Source organism: Paramormyrops kingsleyae, chromosome 2 (assembly GCF_048594095.1).
Source record: "Paramormyrops kingsleyae isolate MSU_618 chromosome 2, PKINGS_0.4, whole genome shotgun sequence".
Lineage (NCBI taxonomy): Eukaryota > Metazoa > Chordata > Actinopteri > Osteoglossiformes > Mormyridae > Paramormyrops > Paramormyrops kingsleyae.
The window spans coordinates 5,954,133-5,967,391 of record NC_132798.1 but is presented as its reverse complement, the minus strand read 5'-3'; the positions used below and the strand labels follow the sequence as shown (position 1 = coordinate 5,967,391).

General features: G+C 39.3%; 1 protein-coding gene across 4 annotated transcripts in view; it reads right to left on the bottom strand.

Moving 5' to 3' along the window:
• Positions 1-13,259, bottom strand: part of zmat4a (zinc finger, matrin-type 4a) — an 82,731-nt gene that overhangs the window by 16,482 nt on the left and 52,990 nt on the right. For all 4 annotated transcript variants that reach the window (XR_002841369.2, XM_023838433.2, XM_023838434.2 and 1 more), the window contains exon 5: positions 3,627-3,848. Coding sequence is in view for 3 of the 4 variants with exons in the window: in XM_023838433.2 (XP_023694201.1) it covers positions 3,627-3,848 (222 nt within the window). In the remaining variant the exon portion in view is untranslated. The remainder of the gene's footprint in view (positions 1-3,626; positions 3,849-13,259) is intronic.

Here is a 13,259-nt window from a genome sequence, read left to right as displayed (position 1 = left end):
CAGTACTCTGTAGAATACACTAGCAAAAACCAGGAATTTGCCAAGGGGATAGTATAGCAAAATAAATAAATCAATAAATCATATAAAACATTCTGAAGTGACCCAGCAGAATGCAAACTATGTAAATCTAATACTGGGACCAGAGCAACGTGCAGCTAAATGAACGTAAAATGTGTGGCATTGATTCAGTTCGATTTCATTTTATTCAATCCAGTTCAAATGAATACAATGTAACCCCCCAGAGTATTTAACAACCTCTAGCATCAACATCACACAATCAGCTTCCTACAAAAACACCGATACACAGAAACATGCCATAAGAGGACAGAAAAAAACATAAATCCACACAAAGATAAGACAAGAAACAAAGCAATCATGACAATTTGCATATTCCATTTTTGGCATTAAGTTATAAAAGCTGGAATAATTTTCAATTTTATATCGTAATGGGGTAGAATGGTGGTTCTGAGGCTAGGGCTGTGTGCCAGCAACTGGAAGGTTGCTGGTTCAAATCCTGTGAATGCCCAGAGTGATCCTATTCTGTTGAGCCCTTAACCTGCAATTGCTTCATTTGGGGCAGGATGTTAATCTACATCCAGCCCTGTAGGCAGGTTCTCCAATTTACAGGGAATAACCTGGGGGTTGGTGGCAGGACTGGAACTCCAGACACTGGAAAAAACCTCACACTGGTCCATTCGGACTGGTGTGGTGCTGAGGTGTCACCTGCCGCATGGCTGCACTCAGGTTCTCATCCCTGAGGTGGTTTGTTTTGTGGTGCGTGTGGCAACACACTGTAATCACTGCCTGCTCCTTATCCTCTATCATAATGTATTCTAAATACAAGTCAGATTACATCGACGGTAACGTTCCCCAGTTCAGTTTTACTTCATATCACTGACTGATTGGGCTATGATATTAAATCCAATCAACAGCATGTTGAAATTCCCCAGATTCCACCAAGACGCTTGTGTTGTGCACAAATAAACCTTTAGCCTCAGACACTGTTACTAAAGAGTTAACAGGTCAATTACACTGACAGGCGAAAATAGCTTCCGATACGCTACTGTGTCTATATGAGCAGGACGAGAGGCTAGAGAAAGGACACACCAAACTAAATCTTCTGAATATATCTCTCCAATTAATTCAAATGATAAATAAAGAAAGATGCAATTTGTCAATAGCTTTGACTGACAGGCTGAAGGGTTATAATCATGCAGTGCAATCATATAATTTCTCATTATATGATTCATGCATTTTCATCCTGTGAAGCTGAAATGGACAGCTGAAGATGCATTGATGAGTGGTAAGGCATTGCAGCATTCTGGACGTGAGACGAACACCACTGGCCTCTACTGTAAATCTATATTGGATCACGAGTTACCATATCTTATTCCAGTGCTCTATCTTCTCGATACAAGAATATCTCCTGGGCTAACAGATCCATCATAATTAACATCATGTAATTAATGAGGTATTTCCCTAGGCTCTAGAGGGACAATTTCTGGCAAGATTTTCAGGTTGCATAGCAGGCTGCAGCCTCAGTTTCTGCACTGTTAACAAGTTCTACTGCAATAAGACCCAAAGAGGCACCGTGAATAAATAAAGGCCTTTCAGTTACTAGAGGCAAGGGGGGGGGGGGGGGGGGGGTTGGGAGGTAGGCTTATCAAAGCTTATGAGGGTCAAGGCACATGCACTGTTTTGAGATATGGTGAGCTGAGGTTTGAGGTACAGTATCTGGGTGTGTGAAGATAACTGGTAGCTCTTGCTTTGAATATCACTCAAAAACAGAAGACTGGCCGCATATGAATCACCAGAGTTCCCAGTTAAAAAGCCCACTGCCTTTCTTCCCTCTTTATAAACGACTGGGGATTGCGTCATGTGGGATCTCCATTACTGACATTACGTGGGATTGCAGATGCTAAGGTAGCATCTTATTTTAGTCAACATGGCTAAAAGCTACATTTTTAGAAGAGTTCGAGTCTGACCATGATCGGCATTTCTGTCACTGACTGCGATAAGCCTAATATTATCACTTCCATTCATTTCACACAACACGTAAAAATCCTCGATTGACTTCAGTCTATAAAAGATTAACAACTGTGCGACAGTAAAACAATTTTAAATGTGCATTATCAGCCTTTTCAAAGGGAGAAAATACCTTGGTGAGTGAGTGCATAAATTTCACAGCACTAACATTCCAGCGAAGCCGGTTACACTTCAGAGTAGCACTGATGACTAGTTTCCATCAGAAATCGTTCGAAAGTCAGGAAAATCTACTTATACTCTACAAAACTCTCAGAGGAACTGCTGACTTTTTAATAGACCCTAAATGAAAGAATAAGCAGAACCTAAGGTGATATAATTAAGTTAAGGTTCTTCCTCGGAAAAAAAGCTTTTTATTGCGGAAATGGGTGGTTATATAGCAAAGCAAACAGCCTAGTCATTTTATACATGAGTGAACAGAATACCTCAGGGAGACATATACATACTAAACAATTGGGGTGGAATAGATGCAGGAATAATCAGAAGCTGGATCATCAGTCACCACTAAACCCTAAATCCTAAGGCCTGTTCCCTATGCAATCTTGCGACTTTAGTCCACTCTGGAGTTCCTTCAGAATACCCAGACATCTCCCAGGCTTATAATAAGCTTGTATATCTTTACTCGTCATCTGCATTTTCCCAGATGCCTTGGAATGTTTAGTGGTGAACAAGAAAAGCATCACCAGTGGAAGTTCGTAATAATTATGTCTGACCTATAAACATCTGTGCTTAAAGGACTTTGACTCATGCTGTACCAGTGAGAAAAACTACTTCACACAAACAATGGATAAAAAAACCAAATTACACAAGGGTCAGTTTGTGTGTGCCATTGCCAACCAGAAACATTCTGGTATTTCTTTCTTACAAACCTCCGTCCACGCTATAGCATTAAGTATGCAAAAATATAGAAAAAATCTGGAGCACAATTTATATCTCATCCTTGTCATAAGCAGGGCAAAAGAGCCGACGTGAAATATGCAAATCTCTTCCGTTTGCATAAGTACAATATAAGCAGTTTATGCCCCGAGTCCCGTAATACCAAGTCACATGGACACAGTTACTCTGAAAGGGATGTGACCGGGGGAACACTGAGGAGACACTCTGTTGACGAGCGCTGCAGGATTCACTCACTTCTCACAGCAGACTGTCTACAATCTAATCTCAGCCAGGGAAAAGGCTGAATGACATTATCAGGCACTGAGTGCACGTCGCTTAACCATTCGCTGCTACCGTTAATACGTCCGGAAGAAATAATAGACAAGCCATTTGAGGATTGTCAGCATCATATATGAAGTATATATCTGCATGTACATAATGTGGTGGTAACACCTTAAGTTGATTACTGTTCATAAACGTATCATGACAAATGGGAAAAAAAAAACATTTAAGGTGGAATGATTGAAACACTGGTGGCTTGTTATAGGGTCTGAATGTTTCCATTGTCCTTGATGAATGGACAGCGTAATCACGAAGGATGTTAAATGTATTTAATGGTGTTCTATGCGCAGATCATGTAAATGAAGACACACACAAATTGACATTTATGGGAATCCTTATTGGTACAGCTTCCTTTCTGCCCGTACCTTTTATTTCCCCAAAATCCAGAGTCTTTCCCAGCTGTTCCAGAAGGTCAGCGCGAGCAGCATTCTTCTTGTGCTTCTTGCCGTCATAGTGTTGCTGAGCCATACCGGGGTTGTTGAACCAGGCGTTGCAGAGCTGGCAGTAACGGTCCGAGTCCCTCTGCTGCCGGGGCGAGGTCACGAGTGACGTGTCACGAGGCGTCTTTACTGGACTGGGTGTCACCTCTAGGGGAACGAAAAGGCACAGAGTCTGAGTTATGATGTCAACCATCTAACTTTAACTACATTTCAAAGAAGACAAAGTCTTGAACAAAATGAATAATATATCATAACTTGTTTATAGAGTAAATCTGAAGCTGTAATAATGAATACACATACTCAACGAAAGAAGCATTTTCCATCTGAAGATCTGAAGAATAAAATATATGCTGCACCTCACATAAGGGAAAACAGCTTTTTTATATACATTTAATGCTTCGTGCTCGGGTAGCACCGTAAGTCCAGAGCAAGCAGCCTATTCCCACTGCAGTCATGCTAACGAAACACTCCACGGCTCGGTCCTCCCTAACAGACACAAAGTTTACTGAGGCCCAGTTAAATGTCCTAATCTCCCATTAGTCACTGGCAGGGGAAATGTTTAAGACCATGAGACAGTCAAGGCCGACCAGCAAATTTTTAGTGGAAAACAGCAGCAGAAGGGAGGCTTAGTCTATAGTGCTGTACAGTATTCTCCAGTTTCACTGCTGTCCACCTACATTTATAAAGAAGGGCATTCGCTTCCCCTGAATAACTCTCATACTCTTTCATCATTAGGCAGTAGCTGGAATGGGGAGCTAGAAAGTATTATTATTATGCAAAATCTGCTCCACTTTTACAGTGAGAGTAACCAAAAGAACCTGAGATGTAAATGACAGCAGAAAGTTGCATCTTTCTCCTGTTTAAAACTGCTGAAACAGATTCTTGGAAAATGTTGGAAATGTGTCCAGGAAAGCAGAAGATGCACTGCTCACTGGCGCGATCACAGTAGAAAAGGCACTCAAACATTTTTACTAGATTTAGTGCAAAATATCTCCTTTCTTATATTATGGTGCTTTGTGGTCATGTGTGTGTTCCTGTAGCTCCACTAATACAGCACTGCACTAAAAACACAAAGGTCATGGGTTCAAATCCCAGAGAATGCACATGAATTATAATCCTTCCATCAACTGTAAAACATCTTGAATAAAAATGTCAGATAAATGACTGTAAATATATTTCAGTGAGACAAATATCAGACCCATTCTCAAGAAATATGTAATGGCATGCTGTCCATGAGACGAGACACACTTACAAATGTACTCTAATGATTAAAACAAATGAAATTGCAAAAATGGTTCGGCACAGTGTCATGACCCAATATTAAACAAAAACACGTTTAGCATTCTGTTATACTACATTTATCCAAGTTCAAGTTCATATTCGTTTTGCATTTATAATGGTATGTGATATAACTTAGCTGCACAGCATGACCCTCTAGTAAAATACTCCCATAGCCAAGAAAATGCATCTGACAATTTTAAGCATTTCATTTATTCTCTTTTAATATGATCTTATTTAAAGCATCTGCAAAGAAACAGAACACAAGCACATCCAGATTTTTACCCTCAGTTGAAAGTTCTTTAAATCCACTGTAAGGTTCTAATTATCAGAATAAAAGTTTCTGCCACATTTAGCCAATTAGTGCATGTGATAGTCACACACTCTAACTCAACACAATAACGACATTGTAGAGTCTCAGTGTCAAAGAACAGGCACTTAATTCAACTGTCTAATACACAAACCATTTTGAAGGTCATTGTATTCCATACATTATTCATTCTGAGCCGAGCTAAATTGGAAGCTGCACGTGCCTGAAAGCTAGAGACACCTGCGCCCATTATGGCTGACCTAACAACGCAATGTGAAGCACAGTACCTCCTGCATGTGCACAGATTTTACTTCCAATGACAGATGTGCTGTGCAAAGAACTCTGCATAGGGTGCAGAGATAAGTTACTTCCATATATAAGATAACTTATAATAAATGCCAGGTTTCAGTGTTGGTAATATTTTTTACAAGCTAACAATCATGAAAGAAAAATTACATATTGTGGAAACTGTGTGTGCAGCCATCTTCTCCCTCAATGCTGATGCTCACTTAAAAATAAAACATCAGAATAATGTACCCAGACATTATCGAATTAAAAAAAATTCCCTTGACTGAACCATTTCATAGTTTTGATTTTTTTTTTAACCAGGGTATGGAGGCACGCAACAAACCCGATATTCACTGCAATGCTCAACAGCAAGAGATATTTATTCATGATAAATATGTACTAAAAATGCCAATTCAGAATGCACTCACAAAAATAGGATATGCATGTTAGCAGCCTCAGCTGCTTTGGGCTAAGTGAAGAATTACAATTATACACAGCGTTATCATGACTGATTAAAGTCTCCACAGCCAGCGTTGCCAGCACAGCCTCATTTTACTGGACATTAAGTGTCCGGATGTCTTGCCAATACTCTTTTCTGATAAGGGAGAGGCTTATAAGAGCACTGAAAAGCACAAAAGAGAGGGAAAATCACAACCGTGGAAAAGAGATTCTGGATGATTTTATTACATCATGATTACTTCTGAATTATGTTCCAAGAGTAAATATAATCAAATGCAAAAACAGCAGCCCGCTAGCAAATATTCAGAATAAAGACCACCTACATTTTTAATTCAGAATAAAGAGCACCACAAATTGTATGTTCACTTTAAGCAAGCATTCTGTGCATATGACCTTGAAAGAAGTAGAAACTTAGCATAGAATCTTCGGGAATAAGACTCAAAACACTGTTTTATAGAGAACAAAAATACAATGCACTATTGCTAAAGAGCCACCATTTTTTTTTAATTGGTAACACTGGTAAATGTTATATATGAAATTTCAGAATATAGTATGATTATGAAAGAACGTTGGTCTACTCAAGATTTCCAAACAAAAATGTATTCATAAAACACTTCTTTGGTGCAGTACCTACAGTAAGAAACAAAATCATAAGCCTTTGTTCAAATCTAGTACAATCATCCTTTATTTCATGTCAACTTAGTCTTTACGGGCAGAAATGCTGAAGAAAGAAGATGCTGTCATACTGATCAGGCTATTACACCTTTCAGAATAAGCTGCCTACACCACAGCTAGTCTTTGCAAAGCATAAGATGACAAAACCTTGCTCTATAATGGAGGTCATGTTCTTCTACGAATGAAACATAAATGAAATGACTAAGCTGCAAGCTAGAGTGATTTTTATCCATCTAATTTATGAGAACAGCCATACTGTCTCCATCAACAAAGCCAGATTAGTGGACCTTGTTTAAGGACTTACTGCTCTCCATAGCTTAATTTAGAGAGATCAGCAAATCCCTAATTAATATCCTGGTCTTGGCTGAATAAGAGTCATAGACAAAAAGTGGCTGTTTTTTGCCCAGTCATGGAAAACCTATTAAAACTTGGGGCATGTAGATGAAACAAAGTTTTTCATTTTATTCACATCTCGTACAGCATTTGTTGGAATGAAACAGGGAGATTATGGCTTTTCTTTAATCAAGATGGTAGGAGTAGTATAATCAGAAACTCCAGTATACTCAATGCTACATCCTCATACTTAAGCCTAGTCCATACGTCACTTTTCCGTGTTCACTTTCATGCACCTTCAGGCTGGGCTTGGCTGTCTGTGCGGCACATTGTGTTCATACTGCATTTGGCTGTGGATGCAGATGGTCGCGGTTGGTGCATGCGCACAGCAGTGATACTCTAACACGCCTGGGAAGGGCAGATGTATTCTAACAAACTGTATAAGCAGTGTGGTGAAACGGGTAAACTTTTAAGAAGTTTTAACAAGTTATTAATCAAGGCAGTATTACAGTAATAAGGCAACATTTGCCAAGACTGAGTGCTCATCTGTGAAAGTCCACGCTGTCACCTACTTACAAATACCTAATCAATTATCTTGGTCTATTCGCATGGATGCGCAAGGTTTCCGCTAGACATAAAAATCTGGGCTACACACGCACTGACCACAGTCATCTGCGGCCAAACCCTGATGAAGGAATTTACATCACGTCCCTTCCACCGCAACTGAAAATGCATGCAGGAAAGTGAAATTTGAATTGGCCTTTACACTTTGGAAAGTGCTGAGAAGCATTTAAAAAATCACATCTGATAAGCTGAGAAAACAACCAGAATTTAACAATTGTTTTTTTTTTCTCTCCCTTTAGCAAGTTTATTCCACAGAGAAAATAAATTAGGTAGCAGATCTCATGCACGATAACTGCAAAAATGTTTGAAATAATGCTGAGGGAAATTACACTCCCCAAGAAAGGGGGGCCTTCGATGGCCTATTAGTCATAATCAATATAATTTCACCATGGGGTATAATAACTGTCCTGATATAATTACTGCGTCAAAACTGCCATCTAAATAGCTCAGCTGTGGGTCTCAAAATTAAGTAGTACAGTGTTTTACAGCACTTTAATGGAAAAGAAACACAGCCAGATACTCACATTAGCACAGGGTAAAGAGACATTTCCAAGGACTAAATATGTACTATAAAATGTAAACACGGTCAAAAACACACGGACATATGCATTTTCCGATTTATCATTTCACACTAGAAAAACATAATTCAAAGATGGCAGTTTTTAAAATTTAAAATTAATATTTTAATCCAAAAGCAAACCAATTACTGTCGCAAAAACAATCTCATCTAAATCCTTTCAATATGAGCAGTTCTACGACTAATTTGGAATTTACATATCTTTACCTTTAATATATTAGATAAAAAAACCAGTGTTTTTTTTGTCTGACAATATCTTCATAAATATCTAACAAACGAAGTGGAAAGTTGGGGGATTATGCCCCCCATTGCAGTAAAATGCCATTTTAATTTAATTTAATCTGGTTTTGTGGGACTGGGTATTGTTAGAAGATTGTTTTACATTGTACAAGTCACTCCAAACTGAACAGGGGGTGTAGTGGCCTAATGGTTAGGAAAGCATGCTCATGAGGTTGTTGGTTTGAATCCCTCCCAGAAAGGTACGACTGAGGTACCCTGAGTAAGCTACTGCCCCCAAGCACCACTCCCTGGGCTCCTAACCCTAACTACCCACCGCTATGTCATAATAATGCATAAGGGTTAAACCAGGCATCTCCAACTCCAGTCCTGGAGAGCTACTATCCAGTAGGTTTTCTATCCTACCTGGCTTCTGATGAGCCACACCTTTTCTCAGGTAAATACCAGGAACAGGTGTGGTTCATCAGAAGCCAGGTAGGATATAAAACATACTGGATAGTAGCTCTCCAGGACTGGAGTTAGAGACCCCTGGAAGAGGAGGAAGTGAAGAAGTAAGAGAAGGAGGAGGTAGTGAATTAGTAAGAGGAGGTGAAGGAGTAAGAGAAGGACAAGAAAGTAAATAAGTAAGAGGAGGAGGAGAAGAAGTAAAATGAGGATATGAAGAAGTAGGAGAATGAGGATATACAGTAGAGTAAGATGAGAAGGAAGAGAAGAAAGAGGTCTATCACTAAAACCATTCAAGTGTTTTTACAGAACTTTCAGGAAACCAGCATCTTGTGGAAGTTGTCTACTGCTCACCCCAGAGCAGGAGACCCACATTGTACATACAGTATGGTCATGGCAAAAAATTGCATTACTCAGGGGACCACATAATGGCAGAGAACACCATATTCCAAACGTCAACAGAGTGAGTCTCTCTGCACAATTAGATGAAGCAGCTACATAGAATTCCTTTTGAAAGAGAGAGCCATTGAGCTAGAAGCCGTTGAAACATTACATTGTCACATTTCTGGAGACCCTCCACAACAGACTAATCCCAAATGGCCAGAGGCCAGAGCCGTCCAGGTACATTATCACCTGGAACATTGTTAGTTTCCACTGTACTGATGTGGTCCATAAATGGTTCACAGTTCACCCTCTTTTAATGGCAGTCAATCTCTTGTACTCTATGTTCTTAAATCCCCTTGAAGAATTCTTCTCTGCATGGCATTGGAAGGTATATGATCTCCAACCTCACCAACACATACCCCTTCTACAGGCGATGATCTGGGGTCATGCCAGGCCTGGATACGGCACTCCAGACGATACTTTCCATACTGCTTAGCTCAAGACAACATTGCATTTGATGTTGATGAAGTCTAATAGCCAGAACCATGAATAAAGTGAGATTTAGCTTAGTATCTTTCTATTATTTTTTCCTATCGCGAATGTTTTTGTTTTCTTCTGCTGTATGTTTGTTGTTTGACCAGTATAAGAACATTTTGCAAAAAAATATCCTTATCCCATTATTTGTATTGATAGTGTGTTATGTTGGAGATACACATCCATACTTTATACATTTTTACACATTTTTGAAAAGAGTTTGAAGAGTTTTGTGAGAACTGTTTGCTTTTTCAAGAGATGTATGTTTTGCTGGATAGGTGTAACTTTTTTTGGTTAGTGTTTAGAGTTTTGCAAAAGCAGCCTGTAGTTTCAAAGACAGTGCCTAAGCAATCGGAAAAAAAAGTAAAAGTCCAGCCTTGTGTGGGCTGCCTCAGTGTAATCAGATTCAGCAGCTCTCCATCTACGGCTGTCCTTTTATGTGCCACCACCAAATGGCATTGCTTCAGTTTTGGAGTGATGTGTCTCAAATGAAATAAGCCTCAGATTGTCACCTATACCAGTGGATCTGAAACATATTGATACGATTAGATTCCCCCATGATAAATTTTCCCGACTGACTCAGGGATTGTTACTGATAAAATCTGCCGAGTGGGCTGGAAAAATAAATCACCCAAAAACTTTTTGAATCATTACATTCAAATGTCAAATGTTTTCTGTGGTCCTCCTTGCCACTAAGTGGCATTGCTGCAACTCCGGTACAATTTGTCTCAAAATGTAACCACTAGCAGATCATCACCCATGCAATAAGTCTGCAAAGTTTGGAAATGATCCATCAAACTACTTACTTTTAGAGTTACTGGGTTCACAAGATCGAGCATATTTTACAGCTGACATTTCTTTCTTTCTCATTTCTTCCTCTGCTGTCACATACTGTAGCACTGCCGCTTCAGTTTTGGGGGGCGATTCAATAAGTACTTATATACCTTTTCGAGGTTCAGTTAATGTTGTGTATTTTTGCGTTTTCCGATTTGTCATTGCGTTTTCTGATTTGAAAATGTGTTTTGCACTTTAGGGCATTGTAGTATGGAGCTAAAACAAGTTAATCTCATAGACAGCATGCAGATATTCAAACAAATGAACACCAACATATTGCTGAAATCATTAGAAAACGTTAAATAATTTGAATACATTTACCATGCTGTAAAAAGCTTTGCACACATTCACCCTCTGGAGTCTCAGGCCTTGAATATTTCACCTGTCTAAAAAACATTTATCCCTATTAATGCTTTTATCCAGCACAAACTCAGCAACAATAATCCAACAGTCCATTCAAAATGTTATTTTTCTATTTTTTGCTTAAATCAACTTTAAACATACACTTTTCGAAAACCTGTTTTCAGAGGTTACAACCTTGTAATTGAGAGCAAAAGTTCAACTGTGAAGATACTATACACAGACTAGCACAATACCTATTAGAACTGCAAGGAACCTATTCAAAGACAGAGAGAATTCTTTGCAGAAACACTTCAAAAGAATGGATGCAGCTTTGGTGGGGAGTGAGTGGATTGGGAACCTTGTGCTTTTTCTTATTGACCCACTTGGCTGAAAACAAAGGGCTCAAGGGAGATGGTCAGAGTTAACACAACATTCTGCCACTCCATTAGCCCTGCTTATGCAAAAATCTGCTCTTGGTACCTTTTCCTGCTTTCTGCAGACAAATTGCCTATTTGTGCATGGAAATGAGATAAGATAAAGTACATATAGAATAGTGCAGGTGTTAGAAGTGAGAAGGGAAACAAGGAAGGTGCTGAATAGTACAGTGAGGAGTCAAAGGGTTTTCTGTTAGCGTCCTCTAAGCGTGGTGGGAATGTGGATGTGGAAACCAGAAGATTAGCAGACATAAAAAAAGTGTCTGAATTGCTCACTCCAGTAAAGTCTTGGAGATGAGCCTGTGGATGAAAGTACTCATCAACTGTAACAGCTCTCTATTGAGAGGACATGCCTTGTTAATCAAATGGAGTACAGTTTGGACATTCTGTCCTCCAGCACCACTTTCAAGGAATCCAGACTCAATCCGATGACAGAGCGAGTTTGTATGATTCCCCCCCAATAAACAGCTGTAAAGATGATGATACTGTCTACAATGTACTTGAATGACACTGAATGACTTTAGTTTACTCAAAAAAAACCATCCTAATCTGCAGTACTCTTGCCTGTTCCTGTAGACCCCTTCCATGTTTTCACGTTTGTTGTGTCTGTCACTGATGCAGACACAATGCTAGTCACAGCACCAATTCTAGATTTTCTCCTTGGATGGTGACAGCGGTTCCTACATCTTTCCAACACTGAGTTGCAGGTGGTTCATGGGTTGGAATTCCCCAGCCAATAAAAGCCAGCACCAGACTTCTGTACTTCTCTGCTCTTCCTTCCCTGAAGTATCCCACAATAATCAGAGTACATGGCATCATGGCATGAGATGACTGAAGCCTGAAAAATTGTCCCCACAAGGTAAAATGTTACAAGTATTTATCACATTATGGGGAAGTCTGGTCCTCACAATGTAATCATTACAAAAACACATGCAAACGCACACATGCAGATTGATCTACTCATATCCTTCCCAGATTCCTGAAGGAAATGTTTGTAAAGGCATTACTATAACATTGCATTAAGGTTTGAACATAACGGTTGTAACAATTATAATACGAAACACTGCACTAATTCTAAAGCGGTTTTATATGAACTTATTCTATAACAAGTTTAGTCCATGACAGTGAACTTTTCAAACGCATCAAAAGAAAATTCAAGTTTGCGGTGTTTTTCCCACTAAGTTTGTAGTGTTTTTGTCGGGCTGGGAGGGGAATCCCTCACAACAAAATTTGCCCAAGCTTAGCACAGACAGAACGAGTTCACATGCAGAATTTAAAGACATAACTGCAGTGTTTATGCACTTGATGCCGGTTAGATCAAAGTTATACACAACTACAATCAACACTAATTAAAGATACTGCTTGACTGGATCAGTTTCAAATTCATCTCTTCTTGACATTTTTGTTTCTACTTTATTTATTGACGAAAGTGTCAGTGCATTTTGTCATACTTTTAGCATCATAAGTTAATTTTTTATTACATCATTGTCTTGTTTTCTTCAATTAAAAAATTTCATTGTACTATGAATGAAATTAACAGTAATTTGAAGTCAGCAGGATAGATTAAATGTGTTGCAGCACCTCTATTAGCTGGAACACACAGGCCTTAGACACTCGGAAGTTGATACCATCAGGGCCTGCTGCCTTGCCCACGCATAGCCATAGACATGGTATAAAGGTGGAAACTGATGGGGAAGACCAAGCAGGACTCATTGTGGGGCAGAGTGGATTAAGACACAAGTGACTCTGTGTGGCCCCTTTGCTGGGCTGAGGGCACCAGTGTCAAAATTGGTAAAGAACAGGTC